Below are 27,127 nucleotides of genomic sequence, written 5' to 3' on the forward strand. Positions count from 1 at the left end.
GGAACATTCTGTTATTATCCAAACTTAGTTTTCCAGGTTGTGAGAAAGAAAAGTTAAAGAAAAAATGCTATACAACTCTGGGTACCAAGGCCAAGCTATAGAATACTAGAAGACATTAATCCATTCAACAAAACTGAATTGAGTAAAAATTTACTATATGTTCTACTCTGGACTGAGTATTTCATTATGAAGATAATAGACATGACAGATGCCTGTGCCAAAAGAGCTTATTTTTGAGTGAGAAAAAAGATATATAGAAAAATAACTTGAGGACATCTAATTGAAGTCATAGAACTTTTTCTTTGAGCAAAGTTTTCTTGTACTTCACAAAGTAAAAGGTATAATAAATAGAAATCGAAGGCAAGTCTTAATGAAGAATTAATCACATGTCATATAGTATATTCATCTTTTCTGGTATATAAGGACAAAATATAATTATGAGGCCTCTTCAAATAAAGTTACAATGATATTGCATTACATAATGTAGTAAAAATGTACGTATAAAGAAAATATCTGAAAAGTATAGACAAATAAAAGGGGAATTAGATTTGGTGTGTGGAGAGCTAGTCTTTTTTGTTGGGTAATCCATCCATCTATATCTGAATGCAGTTCACATTCACTACTCTGAGGAACATTTCAAAGACGGTAATAAAGAAAAACAGTAGCTAACATCTTAACTACAGATAGATTGATGGGATCTTTCCACTATACCTTAAATTCTAAGGCTATTCCCAGTGTATTACTCCCAACTGATGATTTGCATATCCAAGCTAAAAATAAGTTGAACTGACTTTTAAGAAGGATGGCTCGCAGCTTTCTATCTTCCTTCCTTTCTTTTTTCTTTTAAAAACCAAACACTGTTTAAAACATTGCTAGAGGCTTTTACAATTATTTTAGGTATTCAGGGGCAATTTGAAAGAATACTTCAAGATAGAAAGGAAAGCAGTTTTCTTATAAAATTGAGTGCTAAAGAAAAATAGGTCATTTAGTAGTAATATTGCTCACCATCACTTAATCACAATTGTTTTCCATTCTGACAATGGGAATTTAAAATCAGTCGTAGCTGAAAATTTTTAGCATATTATAATTCTACATTCACTTGTCAAAATCAGATTTGTTTTCTTTCTGTACTACATTTTCTTAAAGAGCTCGTCGAAACAGAAGAGGAAAATAACTACAAGGAACATGGACCAGCAGCGGATGAAGTATGGTGTTGAGCATAACATGGCATTAGTCTTAAGGTTGCTCTCCTACCTCTGGAGTTGGTGGTGTTGGCTCATATGTGCAACTTAAAAACGGGCAATGCTGAGATCTCTCTAAAACACTGGTGTACAAGGGCCTTTCTTCCTGACAGTGACAGTACGCTGAAAGATCTCAATGGCTTGAGTGGCGAACAGGCCTGGCCTTTAGTCATTCTTCTTTTGCAGGCAGTCATGGTGGAGAGCAGCTGTCCCTTTATGAGCCTTCAGGGCCTCAGAGGCTTTGGCAGCAATTGGATAAACAACACTTGGTAGAGGAGGATTCTTTGAAAGCAGTGAGGCACTCAACAGGGACTTCAGATATAACTGTTTGGGAAAGAGTCAGGAAAATGGGGTTTCTGCTCTCTATTCATATGTATTCTCTCTCTCTGGTCCAGTTTAGTTTTTCATTCTAGTCCCCTAATGGCAAATGAATATGAACATGAACTTGGGTGAAGGTGGAAGGTACAAAATAACTAACATATGTTACCTTGAAATTTATTTAAAAATATAGCATTTTAGCACACAGTAATATAAAATAAGAATCCTAGCCCCAACTTTCAAGTATTGTTAATGCCCTAGAAGAATCCTTTCTTTTTATCTCCTGCACCCATGTGTGAACTCCCAAGAACACACACCCTCAGCTTAAGAAGTCTGACTTAAGGGAGATCAGTCGACACAACATACAGTCTAGCTCTACTATCTTTTTAATAAGTTTGTGTGTGTTGGCCTGCTGATCTACTCATCCTTGGGAAGTTTCTTCTGTATACATTATCTATACATATTTGAAATCTAAAACACATTCCCGTTATATACTGGAGATTGTCAATCATCGCATTCAATAAGAAGCAAAATCTTTGGTGACGTTATAGTCAAAACACATTTAGAAATGTACGACCTGGTACTAAACAGTACAAAGTAGAAAGACAAGTTGGAATCAAAACCCAAAAATTGAGCCAAACTGAAATTAGAGTAGTCCAAGTTAAGATTCCTACATGCAGCAAATAAAATGAATAAACATAAAATTGGTAATTTACCCATCATTGGATATACACATTATTTCTCAGATGTCTAGCACCAATATGTTTAGAATTTACATGGAAAATGTTCTTGACCCTGCATCATTTGACCCAATTTGTTCCCTGGACAATGTTCTCACTTCTCTTTCAGTCTAGAGCTGCAGATCCACTGTTCTCATGCCATAAAGACTGTGATATGGTCTAAATCTTGCAAATGAGTGGAGTTTAAACCTCTGTTGTCCAATACAGTACCACTAACCACATGTGGCTATTGAGAACTAGAAATGTGGACAGTTTCGGGATGTAAGTGTAAAATACAATTTTGAAGATTTAGTAAGAAAAGAAAAGAATGTAAAATATCTCATTAATAATGGAATAGTATTAATCTTGAAATAGTAATTTAATGATGCTAAAATGACAGTTTTAGATACACTGGGTTAAATAAAATCTTTTTACTTTTTTAATGCGGTTCCTACAAAATTCAAATTTATATATGTAGCTTGTATTTGGGGCTTGTATTACATTTCTATTAAATGCCATTGATTAAAAACTATATAATGCTTCATTCAGAGCTGTGATGAACCAAAAGCCTTTAAAAGCAGAGAAGGAGCACCTTCAATATCAAGCAACTCAACGTACAGCAAGACTTCAAAAGGAAGGCTCCACTGTGTGCAGAGTTAAAACCTACCACAGAACTTGGCTGAGACAGGGCAGTGTGTGTGGGGTCGAGTGCACAGGAAAGCTCAGAGCAGAGGGGTCAGAGAAAGCAGGGCCTTGTGAGTGAGGTGGCACATGTGCAGCCTATGCAGTCGGCCTCTAGTGATCTCCTAATTCATCTCCTTGCCACCCATCTGCCCCCAGCATTTTCCTAAAAACAAGTCAGGCACATAGCTCCTTTGCTCAGTTCTCTCCAAGATTGCCCCACTGCACTCAGAATAACAACCAAAATCTTTGCAAGGGTGCTTACGTGGTCTGGCCCTGCTGCTTCTGACAACCCCTTCTGCTGCCTCCATCTTACTCACTCCAGCTACACTGACCTCTTCACTTCAAGATGCTAACCAGGAGCCTGCCCAGGGCCTTTGCACTTGGGTTTCTCGATATGGACCACCTTCCTTCATATACCCATGGATTTACTCTCTCCCCTCCTTCAGCCTTGGCTCAAATGTCTCCTTATTTACAGGGAGACATCCCCACCACTGCCAGCATTCCCTATGCCCATTGCCTTTATTTTCTCTATGCACCAATTACCACCAAAGGCATAATTTTTGTTTCTTTTTGTTTGTTTGTTTCCCCCATTAGGATTGCTATATTTGGGAAATAAAAATATAAGACACCCAGTTAAATTTGAATTTCAGATAAACAATTTAATATTAAATGGAACATAGGCATATTAAAAATTATGGGTTGTTTATCTGAATTTTGAATTTAATTGGGCACTCTATATTTTATTTGGTGACTCTATCCCCCCCAGTACCACTAGAATAGAAATTTTGTCTATTTTGTTCACTATTCTTTCCATAGTGCCTAGAAACTGTTTCATACGCATAATAATTGTTTAGGACATACATGTTGAAGGAATGGGTGAATGTAGGAGAAGCAAATTCATTAAACCCACATGAAGATGTGAAGCCCTTACAGATCTTTCTCTACTGGGAAACTGGAAAAGACCTATAACTGTGGTGGGAAGAGGTGGCTCTCAGCCACAGCAGGACCCAGAAAAAAGATGCGAGAGATGCTAACCCAGCAGTGACACCTCCAAGTCACGCAGGTCCATCTGAGATGTTAGGATTGAAGAAGAGAGGAAGAGCATTAAGTAAGAGTAAAGGGTGGGAGTGAGTGTGGGGAGAAGTCCTATGAGGGTGGGATGCCCGGGATGATCTTCCCAGGAAAGCTCCTCGGCCTCGCCCCGGGACTCTGGCAGGACAAGCGTGGCTGCCTAGAAGGACCAATGGTTCCAATAATTCTGCCTGGGGTACGGAGACTGGCTCATTATAAATTTTTCTATCATTTGGTCATCTCTCCTCTTCCATCTGCTCCTTCCCTCACTCCATGTGCCTCAGGTGAAGCATGAGCAGTAGCCAGGGCAATGCTGGTTAGATAAATTATCACGTTATCTAAAGTTCCCAAAAGGCCCTTTCAGAATTTACCTAGGTGTCACCATTTGCCTCATGAACGCATGCTAACATCTGCTTTTTTCTAAGTAGAAGCACTCACAAAATAGTGAAATATTTTAGTCAAAGGAAACCAAGCTAGTCATTCCTACCAGATTAAGAAACACATTCAGAGAGGGAAGTAACTTCTCCAGAGGTAAATAAATGAAAAGAAGCAGATGTGAAATTAGAACCTAGGTCTTCCAATTCCCCACCTTCTATTGTGTTCCTTCTATTGAAGCAATTTGGGTCAAAAAAAAAAAACACCAACCAAACAAACAAACAAAAACCCCCCTCATTCATTTTTGTTATGCTTCTTTTCTCTTTAATTTTAGCGTAAGATAGGGAAGTGGCTTCAGGAGGCCTCCAGTCTGGTGTCATGTTTTCCACTTCTGGTCCTGGGACACAGGACCAAACCAATTCAAATGCGTCAGTCAGTTCTTTACCCTCTGCCTCAAGGATCCCACTCTGCCCAGGTCTTTTGTGAGTTCAGGACTGAAGACCTGGTCTTCTGAGAAGGTGTCACATCACATCACAGAGCATGCAGCCTTTCTTCATCTCCCAGGCTTCTCCTTTCTCCCCTTCCCATCTCACCTTTCTTCCTCTTTCTCTCCTTCCCAGACCATCCTGGGAAATCAGCTTCGCTCTCTCTTATGTGGAACAATTCAGTCTTTTGGGGTTTTTTGGCAGCCTATAGCACCTGGTCTTCCTAGGGTCTCCCATCCGAGTACTAACCAGGCCCGACTCTACTTAGCTTCCGAGATCAGACGGGATCAGGCACATTCAGGGTGGCATGGCCATAGATACAATTCAGTTGTTTTGAAGAAGCTTCTACTTGCATACTTAATCCCTAATTCTTTTTCTGTTTCTTTCCTGGAGGCAGAGAAGGCTTTGCAACACGGTGAAAGAAAAACCAGAAACCACTTAGCCTGGGTGGTTAGGTCTGGTTATGCCTCAGAGCTCTGTCATCCCTGTAGGTGGCTTTGTCTTGTTTCTCTAATCAGCAAACTGCCTCCCTAAAATCAGAATCTCTTTCTCACACTGGTAATGTGAACATAGAAAAGTAGACAGGTCTATTAGCCAAGAACGTAATAAAAATATTCCATTTCAGATAACATACTTAAATGGGTCTTAAACTGATTAAATAACTAAACTTAGTAGTCAAGCCTTCATTATGCTCTTCTAAAAAAAGTACAAAAGTCTAAAAATGTAAAATAAGAAAATATGATAGTTATATCAGTATTACTGTATGGACTATTTCAGAAATAAGTCTGCTTGTCAGTACTTATTTTAGTTTTCTGTACTGTTAACATAGACAGAAATGTACAAAAAATAATTTGAACAAAGAAATTCAAATGCAAAGAAATAGCTAAGAATTTAGGGGTTACAGAAAATAGCTAAGTTTATGTGGGTGAAATTTACACAAATGAGAAGAATTTTCTGCCTCGAGTATACCCCTAAGGGTATTTGAAGGTCTGGGCTGGAATACATGTGGATGACTCCCACTCTACTACACAATGCTAATGTCCCCGCTTCTTCCCAGCCCCAGTTCTACTGTTCCCCAAGAAGAGCTTTGGGGGTTGTGCGTGAACACCACAGCCTGCAAGCTCTGCCCACAGATTCCCAGCATAGCTGCTCCAAGGCTTCCCACAAGTTTAGGGGCACACACCCCAGCTGTGTGGTCCATCCTTGGGAATAGGGACCTGGAGACGAGGCCAGTACAGGCACTGGAAGCAAACTCAGGACAGCGAGGCAGACACTCTTGTGTCCTGGGTACCTGAAATACGATCTAGAAGTAGGGAGTCTGGGCTTCAAGTTAGGCATGTGTCCTTGGCTTTGTGGGCTCCTCACCCTGTGGGGAGGGTCACAGCACCAGAGGAACAAGGGAGGCTAGACGAAGAATACCGCTTGCCCAGGTCTAAGGGAAACACTACCCAGTATTTCCTTTCTAAATAAGTCATGAAAAGTGCAAAAGTGAGCAAAAACCAGCCAGAGAGCATGGTGTCACAAAGGGTACTCTTTTTGCATACAAAAAAAAAAAAAATTGTTCTCTGTGCATACTTTTATGGGTGAAAAAAAGATTAAGAGGGAAGATATGTTTCAGGCAACCAAAATGTCGAACTAGATGAAAGGGGGTTATATGACGTGGAAGCGTTCACTAGACATGGGATAAGCCACATACAACACAGCAGTTCAGCTCCCTGTGTCATACGAATCTCTTCTAAATTAGACAGTGAGTATTTATTGCAACTGGGGCTGGTAGCAAAGAAATGACAGTGGCAGTAGCTAATCGGTACCTGACCTTCCCTTAGCAAGGAGTGAGGGAGAGGCTGCGGCCCATGTGTGTTCAGTTACAAAGGGGCCCAAAATGTTTGTTTGGGGAGACACTCACTCACTTTCTGGAGGTAGACAGGAAAATATGAAGCCCCAGGAGTGACTGGCAGCCACCAAAGAACCAAGAAAGCAGGACCTGGGATGAAGGTGGCTACGTGGAGACAGGGTGAAGAGAGGAAAGAACCTGCATTCTTAGTGATGAGATTTAGTTGTCAGAAGCCAAGTCTGCACTTGTGCTGGACTTTCAAGTCCCGTGGCCAATAAACACCTTCATTTTAAAAACTGCTCATGTTAAGATTTCTATGATTTGTAACATAACGCACCTTTGATAATATATCGATGTTTAAGTTAAAAAACCTGCTAATTTCTCCTTTTCTGATGTATGGTTCTTAATAATAAATCTACATATAGCTTGAATGATAAATTATTCTTTTCTCCTGGGAAGACAATGTGCCTAATTATTAATGGAAATGTTAAATGGTTATGTCCAGCTGGAAAAATTCTAAAAATCAGTGAAGAAAAGTAGAAAGAGATAACCGTTCTTATTAACATTCACTTACACACCTCTAGGTTTCTGAGTCATGGAGTTATTAATGTCTTATATAATAACATATTGAAAAAACAGTTACATTGATTAATTCCTTTATTTTTTCTGATTAAACTTTGAGGTAAATACTATAATCTTCATTTGACAAATGAAGACACGATGGCTCAGAGAAGGTAAATAACTTGTCCAAGGTCATACACATACTGAAGAGCAGAGCTGGGACATTCTTAATTTAAAATCCTCACTCTTAAGTCCGGGGGCCGACTGCCTGACTTTGAAGCTGAGCTCTACCACAAATACCTGAGTGACCCTGGGCAAAGCAGTTGTCCTTTCTGTGCTTCAGTTTCCTCACTAATAAAACGGAGGTAATACTGTGGCCACCTCATAGAACTGCTGTGAGGAGTGAGTGAGCTAATTCACATACAAACAATTAGGATGGTGACTGATGCAAATAAGTGCAGTATGATTATCCTCTTCATTGGGCAGAGAAGACAGAGTATCTTGAAAGAAATTTAAGTCCTCATAAATTAATCCCTGATTAACAGATGCTGTTTCACAGTTGGATAATGGTTACTGTCCCCTTGGCAATACGGCCGAGTATCAAATGGATGGACCTGGGTAGATGTTAATTTTTTATGATTGTCACAATAAGTTATTTCATGGCAGCCTGATTTTTAATACAAATTTCAAAATCAAGAGTATCGTTGAGAGGTCAGATCTAAACAGGATTTGTGGCTTATATTGACTTAATATTTAAATGGTCAGAAACTTGGAGAAAAGGTAGTCTGTGATGAATACAAAACCCCTCTAGAGATTGGTAACATGGTGTTTTAGAAACAGAATTCTAAGACCAAGGTTGTCTGGAATTTAATTTGTAATTTGTAATTTAATTTAATTTGTGACACAGTGATAATTTCTCTTCCCCTTGTCAAATCCTGTTCATCTTTTACATCTCCCCTAAAGTCTCCTCTTCATAAAAGCATTCCTTGACGCTTTGCTCAAGGCCAGGCTGCCCCGTGCTTCTCCTCCACAGTACCCAACCGCACTGTAATTCATTAGTTTTAGTATAAATATTCATCCAATGAGGCTGGAACTTCCATAAGGGCAGAGACATCTTACTGCCAGTGCTCAGATGGTGCCTGGCACTTAGTAGTTAGGACTAAATGGATGATTGGAAATTGATAAGTGAATCAACGGACACGTTTAAGGGAAGTTTTTAAAAAAGCTTCTGAAAATTACGTATGAAATTTAATCAGATCTAGTAAGTCAGTATTTTTGTGATCCCTTCTATAATATATAGTGTCTTTTCAATTAAAATGGAAAATAAGTGGACTCAATGTTATAATCCATTCAGACACATTTGCTTTGTTGTCTGTTTTATGAACAAGCTGTGAGCTGCTTCCCTTCCTCTCATCCTCCTTATTCCATCCATCCCATTCCCACAATTTTTTATTCTCCCTTCTCCCAATATTTTCATTTAGTAGAATAATTGGTATCAATTTTATAGTAACATGGCTAAATAAAGTCAGGAAGAAAATGGTTTAAAAAAATCTTACTATCATTGTTTTATTTCAAGTCAGTATTAAATTGCCTCTTTGAACTAATTTTTTTTTTACTCTCTAAAAGAACTTAAATTACATAAAGAATAGAAATGTCGTTTATCCCACTTAAGCAAAATTGAGTGAAAAGTCTCTTTAAGATTAAATTTGTATATAAAAATGCCTCAAAACGTGTAAATCACACTCAAGGATGAAGTGATTTGATGATCTGAATATCCTGTAATAGATGAAAATGATAATGTTTCTTTAAAACAAAAGAATGCATTCTATTATTATACATAGTTACTAGAGAAAAAAAGTCGTGTATTCTTAATATTCTAATGTACACAATCACTAAATTTAAAAAAATAGAAAAATTAATAAAAATAAGTTAATTCTCAACTTTAGCCTACAAAAGTACCAAATTGCTGTAAGATACTTTTCCTGAACTATTAATTAATCTGGAATCACTTCATTTACTCTAAACATCTTTACTTAAAGTTTAAAACCAAAATATGTTGGGTAATAGATCACTGGGCAAATTCAACTACAGGAAAATTTCAAGCTAACTAACCAGAAATCAAACAGAACTGTAACACATTCCAATCTTTCAGAAATTTAATTCAGACTGTTTAATGACAGAGTCAAGGTAGCCAAAGAAGAGTGTATTTAGTGGTTATAGTACGTAAATCAAGAATAACAAGTGAGTTCATTGCAGAGCCCACTGTACAGACTTGAATAAATAGCTTGACCTTTGGAAGTCTGAGAGCTTCAATTTATCTGCTCTCTGAATATACTTACAATAAAAATGCCATTAGAAGTATGCTGTGAAGATGAATGTCAGTGAAAACTGTAAGACCCGTGAATAAGAGATAAAAAAGAACTCTAAATACCATAACTATAAACTAATTAAAATTTAATGTGACTTAAACATCACATAGTTATCTAGGATAGATTCATAGATAATACACTAATAGCAATTTTTTATTTATATTATATTTCAAAGTCTTAAAAATAAATTTTAGAAAACACTTAAAAAATACATGAAACAAGATCAACTGATATTTATCTTTTGCTTTGGAAACAATCTCCATGACTCTAGGGTCTCAGAAAAATTCTGGCTTGTTTAGACAAAATAATTTGTTTTCAATCCTGAAAATCTTTAACATTATTTTCATAGTAATGAAGAGACAAGGATGTGAACTAAGAGATTCACAAATTAGACTTCTAATGTATCCTATTCCTCTCCCCAGACCTCCTCTTCTATGGCATTGACACAGGGCTGGGCATTGATTGCCATTCAAATAAACTGCCATTATCATGAGTTATTCTTATAGATGCCAATTAATGTGAAAATGTGGCAAGAGTAGAAAAAGATAGGGTTATAATAACACCTATTAAGGGTTGAAATTTAAAAAATTCTGACTCTCTCACCCTCCTTCCCTCTCTCTATATGTGATATTCATTTATTTTGTCAAAGGATGCTTCAGTTTTTTAAAAAAACCTACTACAGATTTTTTTAAAAGCCAATACTTCTCCAGTATATTTGAGAATTAGGATTTAATTGACAAATTCCAGATAGACATGAGAGAGAGAGAGAGAGAGAGAGAGAGAGAGAGAGAGAGAGAGAGAGAATGAATCATGGAGCACAAAAAATGTTAATTATATATTTTCCAACAAGATCTATTCATGAGAATTACAAAAATTTTTGTGTTCAATACAGTTAGCCAGATAAGAAGAGGGCAGCACTTTATAATTTTAGGTAAGACAGCATTAAATCTGCCCTAACTGCTTCAGCAGTTAGAAATTTAATTTAGAAATAAATTCAAATTATGAAAACAACAGCGTTCAGAACTGGGAACAGAGAATGCTAGAAGCTGGTTGAATTGGAAATTAGATATGGAAGACTTTTTGTAGATGCACAGTTTCACTTAGGGACTTAGAAATAAATTAGTATAGCACCGTCTCTCTGGGGCCTCAGAAGAATTCACTGTACAAAAGAAGCCACTTGACCCAAAGAGGAAAAAGGCCTTTCAAAGGCTGCACGTGAGGTGGAAGAGCACAGAGCATCCCCAGTCCAGGGCAGTGCCTCTACATCACCCCCTGCTGGTTGGTGGCTGAGCCTTCAGATAATCCGAGACATGTCTCTCTCTTTCCACTACCTGCAGTGCTTACATCCCCACCACCTGGTATGGGCATGAGGTGGGTGGAGAGCCAAGGGACAGAGAAACATTTTATATTTATATATTACATATTTATATTTTGTATATTAAACGTTTTATTCAGCTTTTTTTTAAATTTTATTTTGTTAGTTTCAAGTATACAGTGCATCGGTTAGACATTTATAGTTTATAAAATGATCCCCCTAAGTGCTCTTTCTCTCCCCTGGCCCTCCACCTCACCATTACATTAGTGCTGACCGCATTCCCTATGCCGTGCTCCCTATCCCCCTGACCATCTATCAACCACTAATTCGTACTTCTTTAACCTTTCACCCCATTCTCCCAGCCCCCCAACTCCCCTCCCTCTGGCCGTCACCAGACTGTCCTCTATATTTGTTTATGTATAATTTTGCATATTCATTTCTCTCTTTGTCATGAAGTCAACTGGCTTCTACTCCCTACTTGAGAGTAACTGTAAGCCTAGGGCTCATTTGCTAAAACTGCTTAAGTGTGGTAATACTACCATAAATACTTGATAACATTTATTGAGCATCTGTTACATTATGTTCACTTTAAGATGTTATCTAGTTAATACTGCAAAGTCTCAATTCATATCTTCCACTCGAGTCTTAGAAATGGTAAATAACTTTCCCAGTAGAGGACAGGGACATGAAGCATTCTCTCTCTGACTGCAGAGTCCATGCGTTTCCTCTGTCCTACTCAGCCTTCTGCTTTTCACAGAAGGGTACTTAGTAGCCCATTGTAGACTGTGATACTAGAAAGAGATAGATTAGAGTTTAATGCCATGTTACTGCTTATTCAAGTCTTTTTTCCTAATATGATATGAAGAACTGAAAAACCATTATGAAAATAAGAAATGTTCAGATTAGCAATCAAGGTGACTAAAATGTAAAGAAAAATAGTAAAAAAATGTAAAGTGTAAAAAAAAAAGTCATCACTATGTTTATTGGCCAAAGCCAATGACCAATTTTGTTAATCTGAATAGATGGAAAATGTTCTAGTAGGAAAAAAAACAAAATATTTCTTAAAGTAGTTTACTTTTCTTTATCTTTTATAGGAGAAAAGTAGTTTTATTTTCTAGTTGTTATCTGCCATATTTCTGATGGCTTAGAAATTATATTCTTCCTTGACCACTGTCTGAAAACTATTTTCTAAGTATTAAGTGTATGTCTTTAGAAAAAGTAAAATTGTAATGTGGAAAAAATGTTTTTTCAAAACAGTTTAAGTACACTGAGTTACCTTTAAAAATTATGTCATTGTAAGCTTTCTTCATAGAAAAACAAATTCTAGAGATCTGAGAATTATTGCATATGCTTTAAGTATAGAACTATTACTCTACCTTTGTTTTTACTGTCTAAATGATCTGCTATTTCAGGGAAGGGGACTCATTTTTTGTACTTTATTTTCCAAAAGATGATATACCAAATATTACAAATGTTACATCATGACTAGATTAACAGACATTCCACACACAAAGCTTTAAGTTCTATGCAGTAGGAAAAACAAATTTAAACTAAATTTTGTTCATACTTTCATAAAAGTGTGAAGTCATTTAGCTTCTCCTGTTTTGCAGAACACAATTTAAAATGCCACAAAGATGTATAACAAGACATAAAACTGCAAATATTAACTGTCTATTTCCTTGAAATATAATTTAAACTTGGTGACTAGGACAAGAAAATGTCACATTCCTTTCTCTTGCTAAGGAAATTGCATATTTCCTTTGTAAAAGTAAAAAATATTCAGTCTTCATAAGCATATATGTGACAGTTTCAAAGTTGTTTTGTTTCAGGTTAAAGGTTTCTATAAATTTTCATTACTGTCTCAAAGTTGAAAAAAAGAAACGAAGAAGAAAAAGGAAAACACTGACCTTAGGTGTACAAATTTTGTTTGTCACCAGTGTTAAAAATGTTTATGCTATATTCATATTTTGTCCTTTCTAAATATTACCCTGAGTTATGTAATTTTCAAAATCATCTTCAAAGGAATACGTTTTCAAATTTGAGCTTATGTTTCCCTCCGTGATCTGCAATGTTCTAAACAGAAAGTTAATCTTCTCTCTTTATCAGGATTTGTGAAACAAACATGTGCATTTTACTAAATGGAAAACAGAGCTGGGGCATGGGCAGTTCACTACTGGTGAGTGCGCAGTTTGGTTGGTAGACTAAAAGACACCATGAGCCTTGGCTGAGAACGTTAATTTCACTTGGGAATTGAGTAATTCTGGAAACAGAGGACTTCTTTTAAGATGTAGATCGATCAAATTTCCAGAATTTCACTAGAATGAAATGGAGGGAAAGTTTAATAGTAACATCAAACACTGTCATAGGGCTTTTCGTCTATTGATTCATTTAATCCTCACCTTGACCTTATTAAGTAGAAATTGTTATCGTCTTCCTTTTACAGATGAGGAAACCAAAGCCAGAGAATTCAAAGACTTTGCCAAAATTCACACTATCTCATGCTCTTAGCCACTCAGTAAATTTTACTGTGCTTGTTTGTGTCTTATTAAATAAGAGAAGAAAAGACGGATAAGATGAAGAAGGTCATGAGGAAGTTTATTCTGTCTGTGAGGGTGGGGCTCCATATGATTTCAGAATTCAATCCAGAGTGCACAGATTTAAAATCCTCTGGGACAAGCTGGTGGGTCACAGGATTTCACAGAGCCCACCCTAAACCTCTGAGGGAGACAGGAAGGTCCCTAGCTCAGCTCCCTGGCTCCTAGTTCACTGGCCCACCTAGCAGTTTTATTAGCTACTACCACAGCTTTCCTGGTCTCTGGAGAGGTTGCAGATTCAAGAGCCAGTCAGGACGGTTGGGGAGCACAGAACACCACACTTACCTGTGGGACGAATCTAGATGTATGCTTTTTCCAACTACTGTGTGATCAGGATAAAAGTACACATGTACATAGATATCTCTATGTAGAGATGTGAGGGTTTTTTTTTTTTCCCACTTTATTCTCCACCCCCCATTATTAACAGCACAGTAAAAATGTACTACCAGATTTGGGAAGTCTATTTAACTCCCAATTTTGCATAACAATAAAAGGAGCTTGCTCTGGATTCAGAAGATTCCAATAGATTTCCTCTGTAAGAATAACTTTTGTTGAAAAAAATAATACATATTGCTTTTGCCATGACAAGAATAAGCTAGAGTGCATTTTGTTTATCACGATATATGTTAAATAGCATTTTCCTTACTCCACATATATTTATGAGAAAGATATAGTTGTATCTCTTACATAACTTATCAAAATAAAAAATTTTCTAAGGATTTCTGACTAATGCATCTTTAAAAATTAAACTAATTTGATCATTTGCACCATAATTTCCCTATATTACAAAAGTATGTGTAGAGTTTTTATAAGCACATAACTTATTACTAACATCACTGACTGGAATACTTTTGCGATTTTAATGGTCTCCAAATGATCAAAAATACTATATTATAGAACTCACCTTTTGCCCATTCATCCCTGGAATTCCAGGTGCTCCAATAGAACCCTAAGGAGACATAACTAAATTAAATCGATATCATACTCACAAATATTTCAATTCTCGGCTTATATTGCATTAGTTATGTCAGCCATAACTTTACTTTGCTAAAACATATCTGGGAGGCTATGTTTTTCAGCTCTTATCTACTGTGTTCAAACATAGGATAATAAGCATCAACTTTTCCCAGAAACTATGGAGTTAAATTTAACCATTTCTAAATGTTCACTTAACTGTAATTTGATTTTAAATAAAGTTACATTATAAATTGAGACCCATGGCTAGCACAAGGCCACATGGCTCTAAATTTGGGTGCTTTTAGGAAATAAACAGTTCCATCTGGAAAAAGCCTGGCAATAGCAGTAACTCTTAAATTTCATGAGTTTAAATACCATAAAAAAGGTAATTAAAATAACAATCACTTGTTCAACAATTAGTAAAATAAGGGACCCATGTTGTAAACTCAAATCTGTTGTATTTGCAGCATTTCTCCCCCACTCCCAACTTTTAGAAAGTTCTTTTAAGCTGCATGAGTGTGAATATGTCTTGCAAAGTAGACTAGAAAAGATGTTACAATTCTTAAACACTGACGAAGAATAATACAACTTCTGAATATAAAATATTAGGGGTGTGTGTGTGTGTGCACACATGCCCTTAACACATACGCACATGTACACTGGGGTGAATACCAATGATTGGACATAGGTGGGGTGAACTGAGAATAAGAAAGCTAATTATTACCTGTGGAAATCTATGACATTTAACTGGACAGAGTAACATCAACAAATGTTTTTAAATGGTGATGTTATTTCCCTCCATACACCTACCTCCCTCTTAGGCTCTGGAGAAACTATTTTTAAAGAAAATATGCTTATTCTTTGCCTAGCACTAGAAAATAGCTTTTTCTCAGTAGATGCATGATATTAAATTTCTGAATAATAATGGGGAAAAATTTTAAAGAAGTTATAAACCGAAAATTGCTCTAAAAAATAAGGTCTATTAAAAATATAGTCACTATAGGCAAAATAAATGGAGATGGCAAGTTCCTTAGTGCTTTCAGTGATTGAACTGAGTGGGTCATTAGAGGGCTTCCCAAAACCTGAGGCAGTAATTTTATCCTGGTTGCATGTGGATTAGAGTAGCTTTACAATTTCACACTATGCTTAATAGAGACATTACTGGAAGGACAAAGTGTTCCTATACACAAATTGTCTCACAACTCATTGGCTTTTATTTGGTTTGTAGGATTATGTTTCAACAGATGTCACATGCCCAATGCTTGGGGATAAAAAGTCTCTATCTTTGATGGATTCCAAAGATAAAGATAATCACTTTTCCACCTGTTGTAATGCAATTGTTTTCTTTAGTTTTCTGCAGGTTAAATATCCTTTCCCCCACCTGGTGGGGTGGGAGGTGTAATGAGGAATGGGGATTTAGTGATATTTTGTTGGCAAAGGGCCATCTACCTGTTATTGATATATTTATTACTGCACTATTGATGTAATTTTAGAAGTTTTAGAGCCTATCAGAATATAATGATCAGTTCTGATGACTCTGGATAATGTTAAATGACAATCAGGAAGTCACTTTTCAGATTACCTCAGCAAAGAAAGACATTGGTGGGCCACTCGAATATAGTTACCAAGCAACAAGTATGTACTCTGTTCTGGTCAGTTCCATGATCATTTGGCAATCAAATATTTGAGCAAGGCCATGTATTCAATTTGCAATGTCGTATGACCCTTCACATTCTAAGTTTTGTCAGATTTACCAATATTTGAATTAAAAATTCAATAACCTACATGTTTGGCAGACAGCTTAAAAAGAGTCTGTTCTGGATTCATTGGATTTTCTATAACGGAGTCAATTAGAAATCTAATAGCTCATATTATATGATTGTATTTTTAGAAAGCAGACTACACAACCCAGACTGGTTCAGCATGGTTTACAGTAGCTAATGACATTCACTGCTCATGCTTAGCCATTAGGCCATGGGAGCATAATTACTTTTACGATATTGTTTATACGCTACCTTTTGTCCTGGAGGCCCCAGAGGACCCTAAAAAAAAAAAGTCAATTCAATTAACATAATACTGTGACCATTTAAACTTAAATACCAATGGTAAAACTGTGCTATTCTATAAGGTTCTCTTTGCTGTGCTGAAATATGCTCATGTTTTTACATCAAAAAAAATGAAAATTTTCTGTTGGAAGTACATAAGAGATCTTTTCTTCTCGTTCTCTTTTGAAGGACAATAAGCATATGCAGTAGGAGCTTGATTTTTCTCCTTTATAAAAAGAATCTTTGTTATCCCAATGCATCTGTTTCTTCAAATACCTGCAAATCTACTGCACCAGTCTCATTTAGGAAGCTCAAGATGTTGTAGCTAGAAGCAGTTACAGTGCAATGCAGTTCTCCAGTAAACAAACAGACACATGATATGACTTCTGCATCTTCAAAACTTCAGTAAGCAAATTTGCAAAGGAAATAATTGAATAGCGTTACAAATAAATGTGTTTTATTCTATTCTTCCTCTTACGAAATGTGGTCAATTGACCTGCACAAAAATCTGTTTTCAAACTAAGGGATGACAAGGTCCATTGTGGCGCATAGTGTGCACCAGAAAAGGGAACAAAAGGCACAGTCGGCTGTTGCATAAACTGTGATACTAAGCTTGGGGGTGGGGGTGGGTGCTGGAAGGGGGAGAAATAAAATATTTAGGAAGATGAATACAAATACAAAATGGAAATTTGGCAGTTCTGAGAATAAGCGATTTTTCAACCACAAAGTCAGTGCTGGGATTCTGTTGGCTCTATTTAGAACAAGGCATGGCTTTGGGACAGTGGGAAAGAGCACACAGAGATACAGCTATGGTTCTGACCACTCGCATCTATTTTAAAATAAAAATATTAAGCAGTTTTCTTCCAATTTCTTCAAAAATACTTTTAATTTTAGTATATTTTAACAAAGTTATAGATACTGTATTGTTTTATATAAAGAGCTATTCCATTACACTTACCTAATGGCTAGTTTATTTTCAATGTGTGACCTTTCAGTCAATCAGCATCTTACATTCATAATCTGAATCACTAAATAAAGCACTAGAATGCTTATCAGAGTCAGAATTGGTAATATAGTTTTCTTTGTTTTTTTTTAAATTAAGAATACACAATGTTTAGGAACATTCAAAGAATCTGTTCCTCACAAATTGTTTTGTAATCCTCACAGGAAAGCTAAAGTTTCCTCATATAATCAGCTTTAGATTATTGAAAGTGCACTGTACAATATCACCTCCTCATATACCTTTTAGATTTATTCAACCAACCAACTTCTTAATGAGCTTTTTGTCTGACATATCTGTGTGGTCATTCTCCCCACCCAATTAAAATCCTCCTTGTAGTTTTTGCAGAGAAATATAGAGGCTATTCAAGTGTACATTCCCTCAACATCATGTCTCTTATCAATTCGAACCACTGGGCCTCCTTTCTAGATCAGAGAAAGAAGAGGCATTCCTCCACGGGCAAATGCATTGTGTAGACTCTGGAATCCATCCTTGCCTCCACCCTCGGGGATTTGAGGAAATCAATTCTCCCTGCATCTGTCTCAAAGCCTCCTGCTTTCCACTAGTTCCTTTCCTCTTAGCACATAAACATGTTTAATCATTTCCTCACTGGAGTAAATTGTTTGGGAAGTGAATGTTAATGCTAAGTAAAGGCAGAATTTGGAAGTTGTAATGATAGGAGATCTGAGAGTGAAGAAAAGATTTGCATTTTATCATTGTCTATGATTCCATTTTTCCAAGTGTCTCCAGAGTATTTCACTTCTTAAAATGTTGATGTTAGAAATCATATAACAAAAAGAACATTAATTTAATGTTTAGACTGAGGATGTATATATTCAATTCAAAAAGGTTTGTTTCCCATTATAAACCTAATTTGCCACTTTAAAAATATTGTCCACTAAAATTAGATATTTCATTACATCAATGTATAACCCTAAAAAGCATATTTCATATAAAAATAGCAAATTTTAAATCAAGTGTTTTAATTAGAGAAACTCATATTTTCTTGTTTGGTATTTGTTGTATGATCACATTTGATCACAGTTTAGAAGGACTACTCATAATTCTGAAATCCATAAAATTATATTATTTGAATATTTTAGTACAATATTTAATGAAGGTCTAAAGATTGATATAAAGAAAATAAATCTTTTTCTTCACTATTAGGAAACTACTGCTATCTTTACTAAACTCCAAAAATAAAAGCAGTTTTTAAGATATAGCATTAATTTTGAATTGTGAATACACGTCCCATGGATTATTTGTAACTATATTGCCGAGGATATATTCTCAACTACCAGAAATCTGCATGTTCTCCTTTGAACTCACTGGCAGGAGAAATGGTAGCAAGCCAAGGATAGTGTCATTTATTACTAGGAGGAGGCTCGGAATAAAGCAAAGCTGAATAGAAGGCACATACAGTTGAGTAAATTTACAAACACACACACGCGCGCACGCACGCGCACGCGCGCACACACACACACACACACACACACCCCAAATAGTTATTTTACTGATCAAGACTTTGCTTTTAGGTATGTGCTTTGAGTATCCTTAGATTAATAATCCTGTTATATATCTGTGATACTGTGGTCATGAAATTTAAGGTTACAAATGAAGGCTTTGTCATTCAGTAATTGATTTTGAAGTTAGGGTATGCTGCCACCAGTTAATTAAGATGTCTACATTTGATTAGTTTTGTGGTTTCCAGTGCAAATATAAATGTATAAAGTAATGAGCAAATGCCATAGAATGATTTGCTAACTTATCTAATCTTTCTTATTTATAATTTTGGTTTCTTTCAAAAGTCATTACAAATAATGACATGGATGAAGAATGTCATAAGTTCATTATTTACTAGTCAAACTAGTGCTTCTTATTGTTCCTAAAATTAAAGTCAATTTGTCTAGTGTTTCAAAATTTCTAAAATAATTACATTATTTTTATCCCCATGAATTAATAAGTTTGGATCAAACAGTTTTCCAAGCAAAGACTCGATCTTTTCCGTGCATTTTTATTAACATATATTGTTCTTTTCTTAGACATTTTCTTGGTGGGCATCTTTATATTTGCATATACACTGTATACAACTAAATAATATGTAAATAATCTTATCTCTTTTATTTTTCAAAATAATTTCTTTGTATATGTCTCAAGATTAAAAACTGTGTAACATACAGAATCTCAACACATTAAGCTATATTTCTTTAAGTTTAACTCCAGAAGTGTTAAAATGTAATTTGAATCTTGAAATATGCTCCTTTCGATATAGGTTCTGGGTGTTGTAAAGTGCATAAACTTTTTTCATTGAAAGATTTTGCATAATGGACATACGTTTACTCAAAAGATAAAAACTAATGAACCACTGAAAATTTGTCTGCAGATGAACTTTTACACCAGTTTTTCTGATCTTTCAGAAAAGACCAATCTGGAGAGCTAATGAAAGTTAAAACGTATAAACAAGTAAGAAATTTACACTGTGCACTTGATTTTCTTTCCTATTTTCCCCATCCCACTAGATGCCATTTCTAAAAATTATGTAAAATATTATGTAGAATATAGTAAGTAAGTAAGTTAAAGAAATATGATAGTCCCCATTTAGTGACTGTCTTTACCAAAAGTGTGTTTACTCAGACTTGAGAGTGTGATTCTTACTCTTTTAGCTACCTCGCCCAGTCTGGCTCTCTACTGCAGCTGTATTGCTATACTCTTGTTCAAACTTGCTTCTTACTTGCCTAGCTAATGTGACATCTACATAAGGGCCATTCTGCTTTTAGTCTCCCTCAGTCCTTTCTGCACAGAGCTTTATGAAACGTTAATGGGTTCATACTTTCTTCTGCTGAAAAAACCTTCAGTGGCTTTCCATAGCTTTTGAATAAAGTCCAAGCTTTTGTAATAGTTGTAGTTCACCACATAAGCCATGCTTTCACATCTCTACATCCTGGCTATTGGTTTTTACAACGGGCTTTTTCCTCTCTGGTCCTTTCTGTTCCACTGATTCTATAATTCAGAGCTCAGTGTCCCCACCCTTTGGGTTAGGTCCCCTTCTTTTGTTCTTCAAAGCACTCCTTTCATAGAATTTACCGACAGTATGTAATTGCCTGGTTACTTCTTTCTTCACTCTAAATGTCTTTTATCATGCACAGTAGCTGGCACATAGTAATTGCTCAGTGAATCCTTTTGAATTAATTCATTAATTCATCCACTTAATGGTTTTCAAATGCCCATTGAGTATAAGGCAATGTCCTAGGCACTAGAGATATAACAATGAGCAAACTAAACAAAAATGCATGTCATCTTGGACTTTATATTCTAGTGAATAGAGAAAGACAGTAAACAAAGAGAAAGTAACTTCTGGATGGAGCTCTAAAAAAGGTCAGGCAGCGGGCCAGGCATATAGAGGGGGAAGAATGCCCCAGGCAAGGGGACAGCAAGGACAAAGAGGTGGGCACATGCTAACTGTGTTCGAAGAACACCTAGGAGGCTACAGGTAGGAGAAGATGGGGCTATGGATAGGGAAAGGAGATCATATTTGTATGGCCCTTTAGGTGATTGTAAGCACAATAGTGTTTGCTTTGAATATCATAAAAATTATAAAAATGAATGACTGAATATGTAAAGTAAATTAAGTTTTTTTCTATACCTTGATAATAAATAGTATCTCAAGATAGGAATGACAAGATTTTTCACCCTTGTCTTCACCAGGGTAATTCTAACACTATGGGCCTATTCTAATAACCTCTAGATCACCTGTAACTGCAAGGGTGAATGGAGGAATTCAGTTCATGGCTTCTATATTAAAACAGCAAAGCAAAAATCATCTTAATTACATGATTGCATTAACATTCAGAGTGCTATGGATGTGGATGTAGGTCTAAGGTCTCTAATGCACTTCAGAAAGCCATCATGAAAACAGTAGGTAGAATTATCAATCCAAAGTAGGCAGTTAAGAAATGGTTGCACTTTCCAGTTTGCAAATTTTTTAAAAAAATTTAATTAAAAAAATCTTTGCTTGCTAGATCATGGAATGGGAAAAATTAATGAACTTTTCTAACACTACCAATGTTAGCACAAATTTAATTGAGGTATTAATTACTTAAACAGGAAGCAGAGTTTCTAAATGATGTGCTTTAGGCTGCCTCTTGGGAGGTGTCTGAGGGCCAGTTCTGCTTGCCTGCTAGTAGGAAATGATGTTCTGTGTGAGCAGGGGCAGACACAGTTCCTGTTCTGTCCCTGATGGCTAACAGCAAAATGTGAAGCTCTGAAAGCTGCTGGTCATTTCTAGATACAAGAATATACAAACAGCTTCTGTAATAAAAAATACAGGGAACAAAAAAGAGGTGATCCATCTGTGAAGGGGAGGATAAAAGTCCCAGACTATCAAGCCATTTAAAATTATCCCCTTTTTGAGTGAAGAATTTTTTCATGATTTAATAAAATGAAGAAAATACTTTTAAAAATCTGGTTTCACATGGAAGAATGATAACACATATGATCTATCTTACGAGTCATAACATGTTAGTGTCAAACTTTCTCCAGGAAAGTTTGGTGCAAAAGACTTTAACTTTGTGAAAGATATTAACCTGGTCAAATACATCACAAAATCAGAAAATCTATAAATTTAGTTTATAAAAAGAGGAAATTTGAAATAAATAATGGAAATTTGTCTTAAGAGGGATTCACTTAAGATGTACTTATATAAAATTCCATGTTCTACTTGGATGTTTGATGAGGGAAGGTCAAGAATATAAACTCTAGCCACTATTATATGTATGTCTGGAGTATAATTCAAGCAATGTTTTACAAGATTCAGATTTCATAGCCTAAGTGTGTGGAAGTGCCAAACTAGAAACTACTGGGAAATGTTTAGAATATGAGAGAGTGTGCTGAAATGTTTTCAGTGTAAAAGCCAATGATTTAGTTGAACTGGGTATAAAGGAACACGGCATAAACAAAAAAGAGCGGGATAGTGCTGAGATGGGAGAGCCTCATCTCGTTTCGAGTCTTTCATGGACTCTGTCTTCCATCACACTTAATCATCTGTATTTTCCCAAGCAGTCTCCTATTAGTCTTCATGTGAAGTTCTTAATTATTTTTCTAGTCTCAGCGGTCATAACTCACTTCCTTTGTGAGCCTTCTCCAGTGCACCCGGACAGAGCTTGTTTTTATCCTCTGAGTTTCTCTAGCACATTTCAATTGGCTATATTTTAATATATTTACATATTTAAAATATATACTTGACTAGGCAGCAAATTCTTCAGGCCATACATTTTACATCCTCAGCACCTAGGTCAGTGCCTAGCAAATAAATGATTACTGACTAAATTGAAACAATGAATTAATGAATATAAAAAATATTAAATTCCACTTATCGGATTTCCTCCATTATTTGACTGCTCCAACTATCATGCCCATATCACTAGAAAGAGTTCCCAGTTTTGAGATAGTTGTTTCTGTCTCAGTATCTGGGATTTTTATTTCAATAATATCACTCTATAATTTCTATTATTTGAAGAAGTTTCTCTAAAACAGGTCTCATTTAGATCCTATCAATACAATGGCCTGTCATTATATTAATTCATAAATATTTGAGGAAAAAAGTTTTAAATGAAATAATTATTTTTTAAAATAAATTCTTTTTGACTTCTCTACCTTATGTGCTGACTTTTTGGGGAAAATATTAAACCAGGATGACTCATTTATTGGTGTTTCTCAAAATCATGAAGCTGTGACCTCTGTAACGGAGGTCTCTTAAAGCTCAGGAAATTAAAGAAGTAATACATTTTTCTCACCACTTGACAAAACCAGGACCCAAGACTAAATATTGAGCATTAACTACAACCAGCAGATTCATTATAGATCTAGGTATTTGCGAATCTATGTTCTGATTAGGTCTCAAAACAGAGATTCTATCACCTTTCACCAGATATCCAGGGCTGAAATTAGCTTACTCCATCCCTTTTAAATATTTAATAAATTGTTTCTCATTACTAAACCCCAAATGGAAACGACCTGGAAAGAAAGAAAATTAATAGGCTTCCTCTGCTCTCTGTGATCAAGCATAACTCCCTAGTGTACCATAAAGGAAACATATTTATGGTTCACAAAGGCCTATCACCCTACACTACACTTAGCAAAACATATTTCTATTCAGTTATGTATAAGTGTGTTTCCTATTTTAAATCAACAATGCTGAGAAACACTAGCTGCTAAAATTAAAAATCCAGTGATCAACAGAAGACTTAAATTTATGAGTATAATATATACTCATCTACTATTCAGTTCTGTTTTCTATCTAGATCAGCAGTGTCCAACAGAACTTTCTGAAATGATGGAAATGGTCTAGATTGCTCTATCCAATATGGAAGCTACTAACCACATGTAGTTACTGAACACTTGAAATGTGGCTAGTGCGATTGTTAGGAACTGAATTTAAACTTTATTTAATTTTAATTAATTTAAATTTAAGTAGGCACATGTGATTAGTGGCTACTGTATTAGAAAGTCCATATCTAGCAGATCTAGACTATAAAACACATAAGACTGCAATCAAGTGAACTGGATTCTAGCATAGTTCTGCTGCCAACTATTTTGTGACCCTGGTCAAGTTATTTATTCACTCTGACGCTATTTCTTTATCTGTGAAGTGAAAGCTAGATCATTCCTAAGATTTCGTCTATATATTTTACTTTAAAAATAACCACATAGGGTGACTAGAAATTGATATATTAGTACTATCTTCATGAAAATCAATCTTTTAGTTACGCCATGCACATTCATGAACACACGTGTACTCCAAATAACCTATAATATAGGAATGAATGTAAGAAGATACAGGAGAAAAAGCAGTTTTGTAGTAATTCTGCTGGATTTATCCTATCTAATCCTACTCCTGGTGTGCAATGACATAAGTCGTGAGAAAAATATAAATCTGATTCCTTTGTATCAGTACCTGATTTGATTCAATGATTTCACTCAGTCTTTTAGCTTATTAAAGACCCTATATACCAAGCACAATTATTATATAATGTGATAAATACCGTGAAGAAGAAGACAGCTTCTAACGTAGCTTGGGAGAGTGTAAATGTGTGAGTGAGTGATTGTGTGTGAAGTTTTCTCGAAGGAGGTGACTAAATCAGAAGTCAATTTTTTGACACCATTCAGACACATGGACTCTGTATTGCCCTTACCCCTGGGCAAGGGAGCTCTTGCTTTGAGACCCACACTTTAGAGAGCTTTTCTGGTTTACTTCTCCTCATGTGGTGGCTGACCTCCCGACCTTAGACTGTGCTTTGCATACTAGAAACCCTGGAGTTCTCTGCTCCAATGACTGGAGCTTGCTTCAAAGACTATGTGTTGCCTCTTTCTAAGGTCTGTTCTTTTGAAGGTGAACCACACGATAGGTGTGCACAATAATAAAATGGAAGAGGTGGGTATTTTGAGGTGTATGGATGGAGTTTGATCCTGTGAGCATCCCAGAATGTCTACATGTGAGAGCTAGAGTCTCAACAAGTTGAGGGGTGGAGGAAGGTGTGGGAGAGAAGGAGCAGGCCAGGGCCGGGGGCTGGGACTGGGATACAGCTCTCCTCATCCAGAATGACGCCACTTTCTGGCTTGGGTCTCCTAGGAAGGCAACAATTCTACATTTGAACTTTCCAAGTTACTATGAGGACATATCCATGAGGGTTAGAGGATAGAACATATGTACCAGTTAATTAGTTTAGTTTATACTTTTTCAATATTTAGACAAATTGTGTAAGAGCTTCCGTTTGTATTTTTACTCTAAAATTCGTACATTTGCCTTTAATCTGCAGATGTAAGGCACAGGCCTTATATGGCCCCGACTTTATTTTGAAGTTTCTTCTTAATCTAATGATGAGATATAAGAATTTGGTAAAAGAGATTAATTATAATTTCATTAATATCCCCACACAAAAGTGACATATTTTGTATCAGTTTAGCTACAGCAGGTTGGATTCTAAAGTTAAAAAAAAAAGATAACTAGAAAAGTTAATTATAGGTTTGAAGGAGACAATTTTTAAGGCTTTCTTCCATTAAAATATATAATTATTGTTCAATGAATCTAATTATTTACAGAATACATAGGTGTGCATAGGTAACATGGGTAAATGACTATATAATATGTGTCTGTGCATTAATAATGAAAACACAGTAGGATGAAGGACTTTAGAGCTGCAAGTGGACTTAGATATCATTTAGTCTCACCACTTTCATAGATGAGGAATCTAAAGCCTAGATATCTTAATTCATTCATTAAATAGAGTTATTGGACCTTTAACTAGAACGGTATATGATAAAAATAGAGCTGATTCACAATCTAAAAGTTTTTAAGAAAAACAAAAAGAGATAGAGAATGCAGTCATCTCTTCAGTCTTTTAGACTATCTTCTCATACTTATGCTACTTGTGTTTTTAAATCACTACTGAAAATGTTCCCTCAAAAGTTGACTTTTTGTTTCTAGGAGACCAAACCTGCTATAAAGCAAAGTCAAATGTGCCTGTCCATTACCATGTTAAAGTGACCTTTAGACACTGCTATAGAAGTCTATGCTCACAGAGTGAGTTCCCTTGAGGTGGGTAACTGGATGGGGCATGAAATAGCACCAGAAGGAGAAAGCGTTGCTTGTCTTATCTATTTTCACTTGGTTCATTTGGAAAACTAAGCATTACAGATTCTGGACGAAAGCACCAAGGACACAAAAAAGGCTCTGTTGGTGTGCCATTTATGTGAACTTCATGGACAATAAGCTTAAGCGAGGATAATATAGCATTAGAATGGTTGCTAAGCCATCCCAGCAGGCAATGTGCACAATTGAAGTACACAGTTTTACCAAACAAGGTTTTATGGTGAACATCTAGACTAATAACTAAGTATGCTAAGATGATTTGGGTCATTTTTGTTATTTGTGATTTGAAGGTTTGAAGTTTTGCATTCTCTGCCAGACTAAAATCAGGAAGATAAGCCTGCTGTTGCCTCTGCCGTCTGCCATCCTGCTGATCAAGATAGCTGGCAGAGCAAGTACAATTAAGTAAAATGATGAGTCTTATCAGATCTGTGGGATGGCAATGCATTACAACTGAATGTATTTAAAGTAAACCTTCACATATTGGTTATTTCTATTGCATTTTAAATGAAGCAGGAGCAATTATTTATGCTTATGTTATTAATTAACAAAAAGGCACTATATGTATTCACTACATTCGAATGTATTAAATGTGTTGCAGGCAAAATTAAAATAAACTGAAAATATCTGTGATCTCTAAGACGGAGTCCAAATTTCACTTTATGAAACAATAACAGCAAAATTTTTCTTGGTTTGAACTCTCAAATACCATCAGGGCCCAACGAATGGCATTTTAAGTACTCATAATTCAGAAAGAAATGAATGGATACACTATGGAGTTTGCATATATTTGTGGGGGAGGAAGAGAAATGAAAAAAAGAGTTTCAGAGCAGGAAAAGTAATTTGGTCTATGAAACCTTGGATATATACCCTTTGGATCAAAAAATAATTTTCAGTAAACTGGGACTAGTTTTT

At 35.9% G+C, this 27,127-nt stretch overlaps 1 protein-coding gene and 1 pseudogene across 5 annotated transcripts in view; both read right to left on the reverse strand.

The window, feature by feature from the left end:
* Positions 1 to 27,127, reverse strand: part of COL25A1 (collagen type XXV alpha 1 chain) — a 414,648-nt gene that overhangs the window by 82,218 nt on the left and 305,303 nt on the right. For 4 of the 5 annotated variants that reach the window (XM_039848694.1, XM_039848693.1, XM_039848690.1 and 1 more), the window contains exons 11-12: positions 16,539 to 16,565; positions 14,471 to 14,515 (exon numbers count right to left, since the gene is read on the reverse strand). In XM_039848694.1, the coding sequence (XP_039704628.1) occupies positions 14,471 to 14,515; positions 16,539 to 16,565 (72 nt within the window). Of the gene's footprint in view, positions 1 to 9,627; positions 9,652 to 14,470; positions 14,516 to 16,538; positions 16,566 to 27,127 lie in introns of all 5 variants that reach the window. The other variant, XM_039848691.1, reaches the window with a different exon arrangement.
* Positions 5,096 to 5,212, reverse strand: LOC120591410 (uncharacterized; annotated as a pseudogene).

This window comes from Pteropus medius, unplaced genomic scaffold (assembly GCF_902729225.1).
Source record: "Pteropus medius unplaced genomic scaffold, Ma_sr-lr_union100, whole genome shotgun sequence".
Classification (NCBI taxonomy): domain Eukaryota; kingdom Metazoa; phylum Chordata; class Mammalia; order Chiroptera; family Pteropodidae; genus Pteropus; species Pteropus medius.